The sequence below is a fragment of the Podarcis tiliguerta genome (assembly GCF_965153285.1).
Source record: "Podarcis tiliguerta genome assembly, chromosome: 5".
Classification (NCBI taxonomy): domain Eukaryota; kingdom Metazoa; phylum Chordata; class Lepidosauria; order Squamata; family Lacertidae; genus Podarcis; species Podarcis tiliguerta.
The window spans coordinates 56,584,577-56,600,604 of NC_139538.1; the positions used below are offsets into that span (position 1 = coordinate 56,584,577).

At 39.4% G+C, this 16,028-nt stretch overlaps 1 protein-coding gene across 8 annotated transcripts in view; it reads left to right on the plus strand.

Moving 5' to 3' along the window:
- The first annotated feature begins 2,539 nt into the window (after window positions 1–2,539).
- The window catches only part of MKI67 (marker of proliferation Ki-67), a 38,106-nt gene continuing 24,617 nt past the window's right edge, over window positions 2,540–16,028 (plus strand). For 5 of the 8 annotated variants that reach the window (XM_083439574.1, XM_083439571.1, XM_083439572.1 and 2 more), the window contains exons 1-8: window positions 2,560–2,678; window positions 6,449–6,561; window positions 8,206–8,287; window positions 8,382–8,497; window positions 10,138–10,207; window positions 10,761–10,836; window positions 11,654–13,093; window positions 15,149–15,378. In XM_083439574.1, the coding sequence (XP_083295700.1) occupies window positions 6,470–6,561; window positions 8,206–8,287; window positions 8,382–8,497; window positions 10,138–10,207; window positions 10,761–10,836; window positions 11,654–13,093; window positions 15,149–15,378 (2,106 nt within the window). In that variant the 5' untranslated portion in view covers window positions 2,560–2,678; window positions 6,449–6,469. Of the gene's footprint in view, window positions 2,828–6,448; window positions 6,562–8,205; window positions 8,288–8,381; window positions 8,498–10,137; window positions 10,208–10,760; window positions 10,837–11,653; window positions 13,094–15,148; window positions 15,379–16,028 lie in introns of all 8 variants that reach the window. The other 3 variants (XM_083439569.1, XM_083439570.1, XM_083439576.1) reach the window with 3 other exon arrangements.

The window sequence follows — 16,028 nt, forward strand, 5'->3', positions numbered from 1 at the left end:
ATGTAAGAATGTTATCAAACAGCCCCCACTGGAGGCTTGCAGTGCCACACCACAAACCTGGATTTGAATGAAGTCAGGGCAGGATAGAGGAGCAAATGTGAAGGCAAGCTGCACAACAGCAGCATGGGAGTGAGGAAGGGAGGCACACTGAGAGGCAGAAAGCAGTGGTTTAAAGTTGTGGAAGTTTGAGTAAAGCAGAGATGGAGAAAACTGGGAAGAAAATGGTAACTTTCAACACCAGCAGAAATTTTAGTAAATTAGGGGTGGAAGGTTTAAAGCAGCCACTCTCCCTCCCCCCTTTCAGTGTTTTCTCCCTTCTTGTTATCCTGAAACTTATCTCTTTTGCTTTCCTCAACTGCCTCATTTGAGAGAGATAAAGGATGTGGAGTCCTCAAATATTCCATAGTACTTTTTTGCAATGTATTTCACTCCTGGTTCTGCATGAAGTTCCAGATTTGATGTAGCAACTTAGAACAGATATTTTATTAGCAAGCACCCAAAATATACACAACATCCATCAACTGAGTTTAATCTTCTCAAACTCAACAACCTAACTCACAAGATTCTGCTCATATTAAAAATAGAAATGTGATGAAATTAGAACAGCCAGCCTAAAGGTTCAAGAGGCCCTACTCCTTGGACCAGAAACTAAGAAACAAAAATCTTTGCATTAAGACTCTTTTGAGATGGACATTTCTTCTATTTTGGTGGAAAGCTTACGAGTATGCTATTTATAAAATACTTTTTCTTTCGGCACCACTTTCACTTACTGCATCAGAAAGGAGCTTCCCAATCTAGAGAAATATTGAAACTAAGTAACAAAGGAGTCAACTTCCCATTCACTTCCCATTCATATTTTGTCCAGGGAAACAAGAGGCTACTTTGTAAAAGAAAAAGAAAAGAAAACAGAAAAGAAAAAGTCAAACCAGCACACAAAGGCACAGGAAAATACTGTAATTATAATAAGCACCGGTATTTGATGGTAGCAGGAAGGATTCTATGTTAAATGCCAAAGATAATGCTCGAGAGTAACTCCTACCTTTAGAAATTCAGAAGACTCCCATGCATCCCCTGTTGCATAAATGTAGAAAGCATTTCTTTATAAATGTAGAATGTATTTATACGTACTCTTCTTTCTGAGCTAAAATTTCAAATATTTGAAATAAACCAGGTATGTTTTGGACGTATCTCTTTGTAAGTAAAAGTAGCTAATTGTTTCTGACGTGTCATTTACGTCAGATTGAAAAGCTGCAGGAGTTCACCATGGAGTTCACCACTGCAGCGATCTTGCACAAAAAATTGCGGGGAGGCACGGACACGGGGGTGAAGATGAGAACAAGGGTACAGTGGGACTGCATAGGAGAAAGGGTTTTTCAGAAATGGGAGTTGGGATGGTGAAAAGCAAGCTTTAGCAGTTGCATGGGCTTGGGACGGGCTGTCTACAAAAGAGATGCTAAACTGGAGAACTTCAGTTACTTGTGTGGATCTGCAACTGCCAAATCCTGTACCATAGGATCCATCTCCTAGGGACCGAGGTGTCTTCTCGCCCCGTAAAACATTTGACGGCTGTCCCCCCCCCCCCAGTTGATGCGCATCTGCGTGCCCGCGTCATGTGCTGAGCGGAGCTTGCTTGACCCCCCAATATTTCAGTCAAGTTGCCACACCCCTGTCCTGTGTAGTCACGAGGGTGGCCCCCGGCGTGACCCTCCATTAATTTAGGGGGCGTGTCTGCACTTGGCAAGTTTTTCCATTTTCAGAAAAACAAAATAGGGTAGGGGGGAGAATAATAATAATAATAATTTATTATTTATACCGCGCCCATCTGGCTGGGTATCCCCAGCCACTCTGGGCGGCTTCCAACAAAACACTAAAATTTCTTTCTCTTAAAATTCAATAATTGTACTTGGAAGTTCTTCAGCTACTTCATAAGCACTCAAAAGTTGTCATTATATCCACCCTGTTGTGGTATTTTTAAGCAGCACCTCAGAACAGAGGACGGACGGCACCCTCATAAGCACGCCCACTGAGAAGACTTGAGTTCAGAGGCGCTTACTCGCAGGTAAGCGGCATTACGGCTGTCCCCTAGACGGAAGCCCTTTTCCCGCCTCCGTCGCTTGGCGCGAGAAGCGAAGGAACCTAAACGCGCTCGGCGCTTCTCCTTACTGTCTGTTAAAAATTGAACGGCCTTCTGGGTTCCCCATTGGATCGTTTTTCCTGCCCGCGTCATCTCGCGTTCTCCAATCAGAATCCACCGCGCGTCGTTTTAAAAAGTAAATCTGATAAAACGTTGCGCCATATTTATGCTTCCGCGTAAACCATTCGGAAGTAGTCCCCCCCCAGCCCGCTCCCCCCCGCCCCCCAGAAAGCTTAGTTCAGTGTGGGAGTGGTGATGGGGTAAGCAACATTCTTATATTTTATCGTTCTTCCAGGGCAGGGGACAACTAAGTTAAAAGAAAAGGCGGCAAAGTTTTGCGTGGCGGAGAGATACAGACCTGGAGTGAGGAGAGTTTTACGTCGGAGTTACGGGCGTGACGACGTCAGAGCGGGGATTTGAATTAAGTGGGGAGTTAGGCGCTCGCGCGCACGCGGGTTTGTTACTCGGTTAGGACTGTTAGGGGGGAGAGAAGGGGAGAGCGAGAGGGTCCTGCGTATCCTCGTGGCGGAGGACGCGCGCGCAGGTAAGGGACGTTCAGCCCGTGGGGGGGGGGGCACGACCCAGACTCTTATTGCGGGGGGGGGGGAGAGAAGTTGGTAATGGGGGAAGGAGTATTCGCTGCCCACGGTGCTAAGGCTTGTTTGGGGACGAGCGGTTGCGCCGGCAAAGCGAGTGAGTTGGTCCAACGGCCTCTTCTTTTTAAAAAGGGTCCCCTCTGTGCTGTTCGCAGGAGAGAGAGACGTTGGGGGAAATGAGGGTGTCATTGAGGGGAATCACTCAGTGAGATTTGGCGGCAGGGGTCCCTTTACCTTTACCTTTAGTTTTTCCCCTTAGAGCCTTCACAGCCAAGGCCGGATTTAGGTTTGATGAGGCCCTAAGCTACTGGCGGTAATGGGGCCCTTTATATGTCCAGCTGTCCTTTGTGTGTTGAATATATGCTATATGGTAATTTATGGACCTAATAGGTATCAAAAGCCATTTGCCACTGTTGCTGTATATAGGCTGTATATAGGCTGTATTTTATTTGTTTTTTTTATCTTATAGTTTGGAAATGTACATGCAGTCCCCCCCCTTTAATTTTCTTTTGGGCCCCCAAGAGAGTGTCACCCTAAGCTATAGCTTGTTTAGCTTATACGTAAATCCGGCACTGTTCACAGCACAGGCCTGGCTAACTTGGTGGTGAGAGCTGCGAATACCGGTAGGTGGTTTCCCCTCGCATTAGACCACTGTTTTGTGAGGAACGGGGCATCTTCACAAGACTAGTTGCGAGGTATGTTTGAAATGCGCGCCTTTCCGGAGCGCGCTGCATCCACAGAGTATCTCTCTTATGGAAAATTGGGTTCCAGCAAAATGCTGCAGGGTGGCTTTGTACAGAATAAATATTCGTAGTCGGACTACAACTCCCATCAGCCTCAGCCAGTATAGTCTGGCATGATGGGAGTTGTAGTACAGTAGAACAGTTTGGGGAGGGGGCACTTTGTTGGCTACATCTGATTTAACTTGTTTGATTGTATCTTTTGGGAACAATTGCATAACTAAGTTGGCAATCCTAGCATACCTGACTTTTCAATGTCTTTGTTGCTTATTCTGCTGAAACTTTTTTGCTTCATGTAATTCTGTTGAGACCATTTTAAATTAAATGAGCTTTCTACAGAACATGGTACTTCTACTTTTAAAAAAGTGCCACCTGCCTCTTTGCTGTGGTTCTGTATAAAAACATCGTAACTATGTTGATATCCATATCACACATTAATGTATCTACAGTTACCATCCTAAAGTTTCTGGTTGTTGTTTTTTTAAAGAAAATGTTTCTGAAGGAAATGTACTTGTTAGTAAACCTTCACATGAGGTGGAAACATGGAACAAAATAGTTGCAAAGCCAGACTATTCTTCCAGTTGTGTATGCAGATGAAGCTGTTTCACAAAAAGCAGCAACTGCAATATTCAAATATGTATTTATAATGCCTGTAGGCTTGTTCACATATAACCATGAACACAATAACAGGCTGTCTCATTGTTAGTACAACTGTTTTTGTGAAAGCGTAGTTGCTGATTTGTACAGCTCCTCTATTGTGTATACAGATTGTAAAAGTTGTTGCTTTGACAGTACTGTATGGGGTAGACAGTAAAATAGATGCATTTATATATCTGTATAGTACAGTACATGGAAATCAGTGATTCACATGAGGAGGAGACATGTGGTTTCAGTGTCCTATGGATTAAAGTTAAACTGCTCATGTACATGACAGACTTTCTCTGACAAATTATTGGAATTGATTAAGAGGACTAGAACAACTTTATATGTAGAATGATTAAGAGCATTGTTAGTCGATTATTGCATACATACTACAAATAGACCAGTTGCTATGCAGAAGAATAAATTTAATCTCCACAGAAATTACAATATTAAAAAACTGTTGGGGGGCAATTCCAGGCTCCCAGGACATTGTAAATGATAACAAACTGGCTGTCCTGTAATAAGGATACTTTATTCAGACTTGCAATGTGAAACTATATATCAAGAGTTTCCTTTTTTCACTTGTGGGCTGAAGTAAGGCAAAGATCTTTTTTTATTTATTAATTTAAATGAAGTTGCTTAGATGGTATACAATCAGTGTTAGAAATTCAGATATATTTTTTTGGCACGACAGCTCTAAAGCCTTATTTTTCAAACAATGGGCTGTGATCAGTTAAACATCTGGATAGTTCAGGTGACAACCTTGAGCTTTGAGAACTTGAAGAAGAAAAGTCCACATGTATATTGGCTTATTCCAACTTCTTTTTCTTAATGGTAACTGCTCCTGCTCAGGCTGCAGTCTGAGAAGCATTTTGTTTCCAGAAATTCATTCCCAATTGTGTAGATAAAATATAACCAATAGAATTCTACAGGATGGAGTGTTACTGTATGAAAACAGTCTAGATCCAAGGATCCCCAGACATGCACTTCCAGATGGTGGAAATGCCTAGTGCCTGGTTAATTTTGAGCACTGTATACAATTCATAATAAAAAACGGTAGAACATCCATCATTAAACTAGCAATATAACACATCTTATAACTCGGCAACAGTAGGAGCAGTTGACCTCCAAATGCCAAGCAGAGTAAATGACATAAAGACACCAGCAAAGAGGACCAACGTATTTCTAGTGGAAGGCAATTCTGTAATCGGGGAGCCATAACACAGAAGCCATAACATGAGTCCCTTCCAGAAGCAGGATGCTGGAAACCACAGAATGGGATGGTGCTGTTGTTCTCAGGTCCAGTTTGTGGGTTTCCCACAGGCATCTGGGTGGCCACTGTGAGAACAGGATGCTAGATTAGGTTGTCAATAGGCCTGAAGGCCTGATCCAGCAGGCTCTTCTTACGGTCTTGTTGTTTGAGTCTTGGTTTTAAATAGAACTATAAGAAGGACCTTTCTGTCAGATCTCAAAGCACAGGCTGGCATATAATGGGGAAAGGTGCTCTTTTAAGTATCCAGGCCATGCAGGACAATACACTAACGTGAGCACCTTAAATTGGGAAACACGTAACCAGCACAACTGTTTCAAGAGTGCTGTCACAATATTGTATCTAGTTTTGCTACTGAATAGTGAGGTGGGAGCATTTTTGCACTAATTGGAACTTCTGAACTGGCTTCAAGGGCAGCTCTATGTAAACATATTGTAGTACTAAATGAAATGTTAACAAAACATACAAGTTAATTGGCATACAAATGCCAGGATGTCTATTATTCACAACTGATTCTGTGAACTATCATTGTTATTTATGTAATTTTCACTGTCTCTATTTTCCCTGCATTCTTTCTGGCCTTTCTGGTTACATTATACCCATCCACCCCAACAGCACCCATGTGTGCAATATTTTGACAGTTGAGGATCTCACTCTGTGCATCTGATGAAGTGCACTGTATTCTATGAAAGCTAATGCCATAATACATTCATTAATTTTAAAGATGTCTTGTTCAAATTACTTGTACGTCTATGACTTTGATCATGTTACTGAGAAATGACTTGAATTTTTTTTTAGGAGCTAGTGTTAATGAGCAGCAAAACAGTATACGTGTACAAATAGTACGCTTGTATGTGACTCCTGTATTATATAATGTAATTTGCATTATATGTTGTAGCTATAGACCTGATAAGGGGCTTTTACATACAGTTTCATGATAATCTGGGTTTAAGAAAAGTGTAAGAAAATTGTAATTCTCTTGGTGTATTGTCTTAATAGAAAGGTGCTCATCATATATTCTAATTAGGTAAAGTTTTATTGAGTTCTCAATGTTCAATCCTTACAGGTAGGAATTACAGATGAGAAAATGCCACTTTTTGGGAAAATTGTTGTCATTAAAAAGAATGGGAGTGATGGAACTCATTTTCCGCTGACCAGAAACTCTTGTTTGTTTGGAAGGTAAGACTTATTTATTGGAAGGTATTTTGAAATACAGCTTTTGAATGTTGGAATTTAATTGTCTGAACTGTTCTTTTCACAAAGTGAAACAATAAAATCTTTGCTACAGGAAACTCCCATTTACACGGAGGTTACGTTCCAAGGCACCACATATTTAAGTGAAATTACATATATTGGGGCACCATTGAAAAAGCCAAAAATCCATCCAACTCCACAATCACTCTCCAAATCTACTTTCTTAAACTCTCAACTCTCCATAGGTGTAAAAGGCTCCTGGGACTGCACTTGCAAAGGCTAGACTCCATTTTTGCTGTTTTCGCTCTTTTAGGGCTGTATTTGCCCCTTTTTGTGCCCCTTCTGGGGATGTGCGCGTACCTGCTTGCACTTTAAAACAGCAAAACTTAAGATGTCAATTAAATTGTCAACATGCCTAAGCCCTGCATCAATGTGCACATTTTAGGTTTGCACACTGGTGTAAATTTGACCTTTTTGAGAGCTAGTAGATAGGAATTTATCTTTACTTTTGGGTTTAAATTTAACTTTTCTTCACAGTTTTGAAACTCTCAAGTGAAGCTATAATATTTTTGTGGGCAAAAGTTGTTAATAGCATGCTTTCAGTGGGTCAAATGAAAGGAGCAACATTCACTTGCTATTGGAGATATAAGCATCTTTGCTGTTCTCCAATTAATGTCTCGGGATTGTCTGCTTCAAGTTCACCGTACATAAAAGTCAATAGAGAGAGCTCTTTTTCAACTTTAGAGAAATTTTTGAATTGTACAACCTGCTCTGAAAGGTTGAACTTTACTAACTCCAATAGTTATTCAATCTTTCTGTTTTACATAAGTAAGCGATATCGGCAACATCCATGTTTATCATTTCATATCTTTGGAGGGTTTTATTGGGTGCAGGTGTTGCTCTGGTTTAGAGTATATTTTCTCCAAGTATCTACGTGAATAGGTATCAATCGCCAAGTGCATATTCAATGAAGGCAGGGGAAAGTTTATGGCAGAGGTAGCCAACCCATAGCCTGTGAGCCATATATAGTTCCCCAGGAAGTTTTTTGTGCCCTCCCTTTACAACCTTCCAATTTGTCCATTAAAAAAAATACTATTTCTTCATCAACCAGTTCTACAGGTCCCCTGTTCTGATCCATAAAATGTATTCTTTCTTATGTATATATTTATATTTTACAGAATTTAATAAATAATAATAGCTTATCAAAAAAGGATTTTAAATAGTGTTGATAGAATATAAAAGCTTTTTGAAGGCAGCTTGCGAACTGCAATTCTAGCCATGGACACATTTACACTTGGGCATGCTTGCTTTGGCATGCAGATATCAGGGTTCACCCTGGACCAGTGTGGCTCTAGACCCTGAATTGATTAGCCATCTCTGGTTTATGGCATGCCAACAGTAAACATTAGTGGTTTTTTCAATTAAAACAAGTTAAGTTTTCATAATACTACATAGTTTGTCTTTATAATTTTTCTAATATTTGAATAGTAGCATTATGGCATTTTATATATATATATCTATATATATCCATATATATATATATATATATAGATATATATAGATATAAAACCCTTTATCTCTGCATAATATACAAATGTTAATCTGAAAACTGCATGATTATATTTAAAGGAAAAGAGAGTGTGACATCAGAATTCAGCTGCCTCAGGTTTCCAAAGAACATTGTAAAATCGAAGTCAATGAAAATAAGGAGGTATGCATTTATTTTTTTATTGTTATTGATTTGTTGTGTGTCTCTTGGACCTTTCTTAATTGACTGAGCTGAATATTTTAAAATCTATTTTTAGGCAACTTTGTTTAACTTAAGTCCTGCAAACCCAACAGAACTCAATGGAAATATTTTTCAGCAACCTACATACTTAAAGCATGGAGATGTATTCACTATTATTGATCGTTCTTTCAGGTAGGTAACAATGCTATACACAGCTATGGATCTACTTAAATAAAATTACTCTTGTCACGTTGCCTAGGTTGGGTCAAGTCACTGGGATTTTTAATGAGTTTATTTTATGTTCAGGCAACTCCTTTGTGCAGGGGTTGCATTTTGAGTCATATTGTGTGTAAGGCAATTCCATCCCCTTCTGGGTCAGAAAATGGCATGCATGGAAGGCCACACATCAATTGGATGCGTGCAAAATGGTTGCCACCTGTATTTCACAACTTTTATATACTGCTTGATTGTAGTAAAGCCTCTTAAGTGGTTATAAAAAAGAATATGTTAAAATTATCAGTACAAGACAGTTAAAAACAGGTATTTAAAAGCATTCAAAAAGATAATTAAAATCATCAGTAAGCAAAGGGAGATTAAAATGCATCATTCAACTTGTCTGCATAGGCTAGCCTAAACATGTTTTAAGCAGGCATTGAAAATACTACAGTCAGGACTCCTATCTTATATTAGTAGGTAGAGAGTTACAAAGTGTAGGTGCTGCAACACCAAAAAATTGTGGTTTTGTAACTGCGGAATGAGTATTATGTTGTGCTGTGTCAGTTCTGCCGATTGAAGTGGTTGATAGGGAATATATGGGGTAAAGTAATGTCACAGGTAAAGTGGTCCAAAACTGCTATGGGTTTGTATACTAATAGTGACACCATGAACTTAGCCTGGTAACAAATTGGCAGCCTGTGTAGATATCTGTGCAGAGGTGTTATATGTTGACAGAATCCCAATCATTTCAGCAACTGTATTGCAGCGTTCTGTATTAACTGCAGTTTTTGGTCAGTAAAAGTGAAGCTTACTTACATACAGTGCATTGTAGTAATTCAGCTTTGAAATCATTAATGCATGAACTACTGAGGTTACCTGGGCCTCCATTGACAGAGCTGGACCGAAAAGCAGCCCTGAATTGCATACCGGCTAATTCAGGTGAAGTGCAACCCCATCCATGGCAAGTAATTGATCAGTTTATTGCACATGGGATCCAGACACCTATAGTGCCTCCACCTTGGCAGGATTCAACCTCAGCTTACTTTCCCTCATCTGTCCCACAACTGTGTCCGGGCACAGGCCCAGGCTCCATGTGGCTTTGTATAGATTTTAAATAGCACTGGGGGATAGAATTGTACCCAGGGGTACTCCATAACATAACTGTCAGAGATTCATAAAGCACTCTCCCGGTGCTGTTCTCAGGACTGCAGGAATGGAACCCCAGTAACACAGTGATACCAGTGTCCATTCCACTGAGTCAGTTCAGGAGGATACTTCGGGAAATGGTATTGAAAGCTGCACAAGAGTCAAGAAGCAGGAGCAAGGTCACAGTCTCCTTGTCCTGCTCTCTGTAAAGGTCAGGTCTCAGGCAGCCAAAACTGACTCTGTCTCATAGCCAAGCCTGATCCCAGAACTCATCTCCTTTATTCACCTCCCTGACTGTTTCTCAGTTTGTTGCTACTTACACTTCTTGTTTGGCTCTGACTGTTAAGGCTGGTGCTTTCTTTGCATTATCCAGCCCAAAGAGTTTTCAACAACTGGTTTGCAGCCAGGGTATTTAGCTCATCAGTGGGATAAACAAATCAATATTAAGCCTACCTAATACCTTTAAACAGGTTTGAATATCCACCTTCATTACTTCCACGGAAGAGGAGTTCCAGGTCTCAAGAGAATGAAACATTACAGGTAACTTCATGAATACAATGAAATGCACCTTTGCATTTTGCTGGACTGAATGAAATGTGTAGCTATAGGTTTCCATATTCCCAATCTTCTTAAGTGGGTTTTTTACCTGCAGATGTAGTGTCTCCCTTTTTTATGTGTGGATGGCAACTGTTTTCACAGAAACGTTTTAATGCCAAAGTACTATATTACTGAGAATATGCTTTTAATAGATGTTTTGGAAGCATTCTTTTCACAGCACATTTTCATATCATATTTTTTAAATGATTATGCAAGAACAACTGTATTCAAAGATGATAGATTATTTTCAAGATAGCTGTTACTCCTAGTTTAGGGGGTGAAGATAAATAAACAGCTGAAGCTTTTTCTTAAGAATAAATGGAACTAGGCTAGAGGTGGTGGGTTCTAGTGAAATCTACTCAGTTAAATTATTCGATACCATATAAATATTTACTTCAAAAATAAACCAATGAATACTTTCCATAGGCACAATTTTGTGAACTTCTAAGACAAATAAAACATTCATTGCTTTGATACATTGTGTACAAATTTACAGGTTCTTCATATTCAGCAGGAAGAACAGGAGTTGTTGCACCGTCGGAATTCAGAATCTAAAAGTTCTCAGATTTCTGGTTGGTAGTTATTTCATCTTATTTACCACTGTTAGGCCTTGAATGGCAAGAAAATGTAAAGCTACATAAACAGATACGTAGTAGTTGAAATCAAAGCATTTACTGGGATTCTGCTGTAGGAGGGAACAGATGAAGCAAGATTTGGAGAATTAGTTTTTCATGTAGGGATGAATGTGATCCTTGATATGGGTTGTTTCCACCCATCTCTCCAGTAGCAGGAAGCAAAATATTTTAGAGAATACACCTTGTGGGCTGAAAAAACCCCTTCCAGTTCTATTTCCTGCCAGTTCCACTGCAGGTTGTATTGCCAGCTGCTACGGGCATGGCAAAAGAGAAGAAGTGGGAACTGATATTCAGACAGCCACTTTTTTTGTTTGCTTTGGATTATGATTAGAGTTCACAAGCAGATAAATCTTAAATTTATATTACAGATTATGCTGATGTTTGTCAATGTACATATATACACACAGAGAGAGGGGGGGAGGGGCTATTGCATACAAGGATAGGTTTTAAGAGTCCATTCACTATGGGCATGCTATTCTTAGTATCGGTTGCAAAGTAGCTTCATATGAGTGCATTTGGGAATGTCTGAGCTGTATGTTCAGGACTTTTATGTTAATCTTATTTTCTATGTAGAAGCAGGTGTTGTTGATTTTACTTAATTCCTCAAAAATATATTTGCCCTATGATCAGAACCTTAACTGACTGTAGAATTTGGTAACACTGTTTCATCTAACTTAAGCATTATACCAAAAATAGAAACACTTTTAAAGAACACATTGTTTAAAAATGTATTCTTCTAAAAATCTCTTCTTAGAAAAGAAACTTGACTGGGAAAATCGGAATACTAATGAAAGTGACGAGACAAAAATTCAAGAATTTATTACTGGACAGTATGGCACACCGCAATCTACATACAAAACCTTCAGTTCAGAAAGGAAAAACGAAATGTCTCCTTTTAGTGAACTTTATGAATTAGTGAAGCACGAACCTGATACAAAAATAGCACAGAAAGATTTTAGCAATGAAACATTTCTGCAGTCAAAAGAAGAACACTTAGCCAGAAAAGATGGTAATGATACCTTGGAAGAAGCTGCATCTCAGATACCACACAGGATATCTGAAACTGGTCAAAATAAGAAGACCGGAGGTGTAATTTGGAATGAAGTTGAACATTCTCGTTATATTAAAAGTCAAGAAATAAACAGTGTGATATCAAATCCAAGATCTGTTGAAAGGAACAGATCTAAAAGATCATCTTTGGGTCTTCAAGGTTATGCTGCAGAACGGAAGCAAGAAAGTGAAGGCACCAATCAGTTAAATTTCCTGAAAGCAGAAGAGAATGAACTAGATGGAACTGAAGGGATTAAAAATGCAAGTAATGATACAAATCAAACAGCAAGTAGACAAAGTGCAAAGTATTTCCATGAATCATGTTCCATAGTATCATTGGAACCTGCAGATAGAGCAGGGCGCCCTGAAAAGTCAGAAGAAGAGCCAATAAAGACAGCTGATGTGGAAATCAAAGCTAACTTAACAGATACTTGCAGATCGGTTGAAAGCATTTTGTCCATACCAAAGTCTAATAAAGAGAGTTTTCAAACTTATTCTAGTCCACATTCTAGAAAATCTAGACGTTCTTCAAAATCTAGAATGCAACAGGTAGATTCATTGATTGAACTGAAGAATTCGACAGAAACCTCTTCTGAAATTGAAGAGTGCTCAATGAATGTTAGTGCAGCGGAGCCTGATTTTATTGCCTTGACAGAAAAGTTTAAAATAAAAAGCAAGAATGAAGTGCTGGCCATAGAACCAATACAAACTCTGAAAGCAACAAATGAGATTTGTATGAACAACACACAAAAAGATAGAAACTCTGGAATAATTGCCTATTCATTTCGCTGTCGTAACAGTAAAAGCCCCCGGAGGAGCATTAAGCAAAATGAAGACTTTTTAAATGGGCATTTTTCTACAGAGCAGATGCATATCAATTCAGAGGAGTCATTAGAAGTTCCTGTAGATACTTCTGGAACAGGTTGCATGTGCACACCTAACCAGCCACCTGAAAAAGAGGGAAACTGGCTCGAGGAGGAGGAGGATGATAAAATAAAAGAAACAACGATGAAGGCCCACAACCAGAGTTTTGATAATAAACACTATATACCAGGTCATGAAAATAATGTACCAGTGCCAGCAGAGGGTGAGACTGCTTCAGAACTGAATGCGGCAAGCGCATTTACTATAAAAAGAAAGTCAGGTAAATACTTGCAGTACAAGCCTAAGACTATTATTTTGAGATTGTTTCAGAAATTTGTCGTGACTTTTTCTTGAACTTGTAATTTTACTCTCTTTATGTAATTTTATTCGAAGTCTGTTGGTTATTCTATTTATAAAACTTGTATGAATACCAAAGGAATTTGGTTACTACAATTAAGAGAAGTACAGTGCACTAAAAATAACCCCAACAGATTTTTCTCAATTTTTATCTCTTACTAGTTCTGTTTTTAAAATCTTACTTTAACAGAAAGTATCCTTACTATTTTGATACTGAAGTGTCATCATACACTCATTTTCTGACACTATCAGTCTTGTATTTAGGTCCAAGAGACCTCTTTAAAGGCATACTGGGGCGGGAGGTGGGGATGATTTACGTCAAAGTGACTATGGTTTAAAAGAAAAAATAGGTTTCTGTTGGTATCACATTCCAAAATAGTTTAACACAAAAACTATTTGGAATATGTGACCTGACAGTGTTAAGAAAAGAGAAAGCAAAACAGAAACAAATGCCTAAGTTTCTGTTAGGAGTCTTCTACTGGAGTGCAGTAGAAGGCGTTTCAATATAACCCAATAGAACATTACAAATATGAAATCAGTATTGCAGATTTTAACTATGAGTATGTTAAGTCTTCTGTCAGGACAAAACAAACCTGGAGCAGAAATAACCCCCTAGACCAGGGGGCAGCAAAATTTTTCAGCAGGGGGCTGGTCCACTGTCCTTCAGACCTTGTGGGGGACCGGACTATATGGGGGAGGGGATGAACGAATTCCTATGCCCCACAAATAACCCAGAGATGCATTTTAAATAAAAGGACACATTCTATTCGTGTAAAAACATGCTGATTCCCGGACCATCCACGGGCTGGATTGAGAAGGCAATTGGGCCGGATCTGTCCCCTGGGTCTTAGTTTGCCTATCCATGCCCTAGACTAAAAGTTGATCAGGGGGGTCCAAAAGACCTGCAATCTTTTGTGACAGGTTTTTGTATGCACAGAAAAAAATCTCCAGTGCTCTTGAATTGCTGCAAATACATACAAGATGAAATTTTAGTTATCACTCCAGAAAACAATGAATTAACAATAAACAATATTCAAATTATACTGACACTCAGTATGTAGTAACCAATTCACAGAAGGAAAAAAATCTTTTTCATCACTTAACTGTATCTTCTTCATCATTATATCAGTTTCTGTGATGTTCCTTATTTTAGCCAACTACAAGTTTGAATAGGATACCTCATTCTCCATTTGGTTCCAATAATAATATTTGTTTATTATTATTGTTAGCAAGTTCCATGTCAGCTTAAAGTATTTCACACTTTAAAAGTAGTTCATATAACCTAAAGCATCGTAATTGCAGGTAAACGTACAAAATACCTCAATATCAAGGCAATTTGAAAACTTATCTTTTTACATGTTTTTGGACAAATCCAATGGATTTCATAAATTAGTCTATGCCTGCTATCAAGTAATCCTGCTTATTTAACATAGTAAACAAAAATCAACAACAGCCTACCTTTACATTCTGAAACCACCAAACCTCTTGCCGATCATGAGGTCAGCAGTTTGAATCAGTGCTATGGGGTGAGCTCCCATTGCTCTATCTCAGCTCCTGCCAACCTAGCAGTTCAAAAGCATACAAGCGTGAGTAGTTAAATAGGTACCACTGCAGTGGGAAGGTAAATGGCATTTCCATGCTCTCTGGCTTCCGTCATGGTGTACCATTGCACCAGAAGTGGTTTAGCCATGCTGGCCACATGACCTGGAAAAGTTGTCTGCAGACAAATGCTGGCCCCCTCGGCATGAAAGCGGAGGTGAGCGCCGTACCCCATAGTTGAAGTCAACTGGACTTAACTGTCCAGGGGTCCTTTACTTTTACCTTTTACTCCCTTTGTGATTGGAGCTAAAGATTTATGTTGGAATTCAGAATAACTTTCTTCTGTCTTTCTTTTAGATAAATTACCTAAAATGAATCAACCTTCTAATTAGCTTTGTAAGTTGGTATATTGAATTTGGTATGTTTTGCTCTTTTGTAGAAGTTAAGAAATCACCTAAAAAGCGGAAGGACAAAGAACCTGACATATTAATTCAGCCTCTTGGAAAGAGAAAGAGGGTGTCCTTTGGTGGGCACTTGAGTCCTGAACTGTTTGATAAACGCTTACCTCCAAACTCACCACTTAAAAGAGGTGCAACTCCAGCACGACTGAGCTTGCCATTTGGAAACTCGCCTCGAGCGGTTTTGAAATTTAGACAGTCTCGAATCAAGGTAAATAATTTTCTGTACTGAAATGCCTCAAAAGCACCCAGATCAAGTCTTCTGCTTCTCAGTCTTCGTGTGTGTGTGTGTGTGTGTGTTTCTAACAATCCTGTACATGCATACTTAGATATCAGTCCCATTGGGTGAAATCCTACATTGTGTAAGAAAACTCCTTCCCCTGTTGCTCTGTATGCCCCCCCGCACCAAATCTCCAGAGGGTCCAAACACTTTGAAGCAGGATTGGTGGACACATGAGAGCTGGGGTGCAGGGAAGAAGGCCCCCTTGAGAGTAAATTTGTTCTAATGCCACAATATAATTGGATATTATCCATTCCTTCCAATGGGGCTTACAAGTAAGTAGGTATAGGATCCCTGCCTAAAATTTCTTAATTCAGAAGTTGTCAGGGTAAATGAAGTGTCCTTGAGACAGGTTTATGATCTTGAATGCAGGGAATTATTATTTCCAGTGTGGGTTGAGCAAGTTCCAGTTGCTTGACCATTTGCTTCAGAGGTCTTGCTCCCTGGCAAATGCTAGCAAGGGAAGACTTGTTTCCACCATAGGATGAGTGGGGTCTAGCCCCACTCCCTTGTTTTCACCTGCTGTACAATAACTCTTGAGAACTGGCATTTTTATTAAAAGTTGGATTATGAGTAAAAAT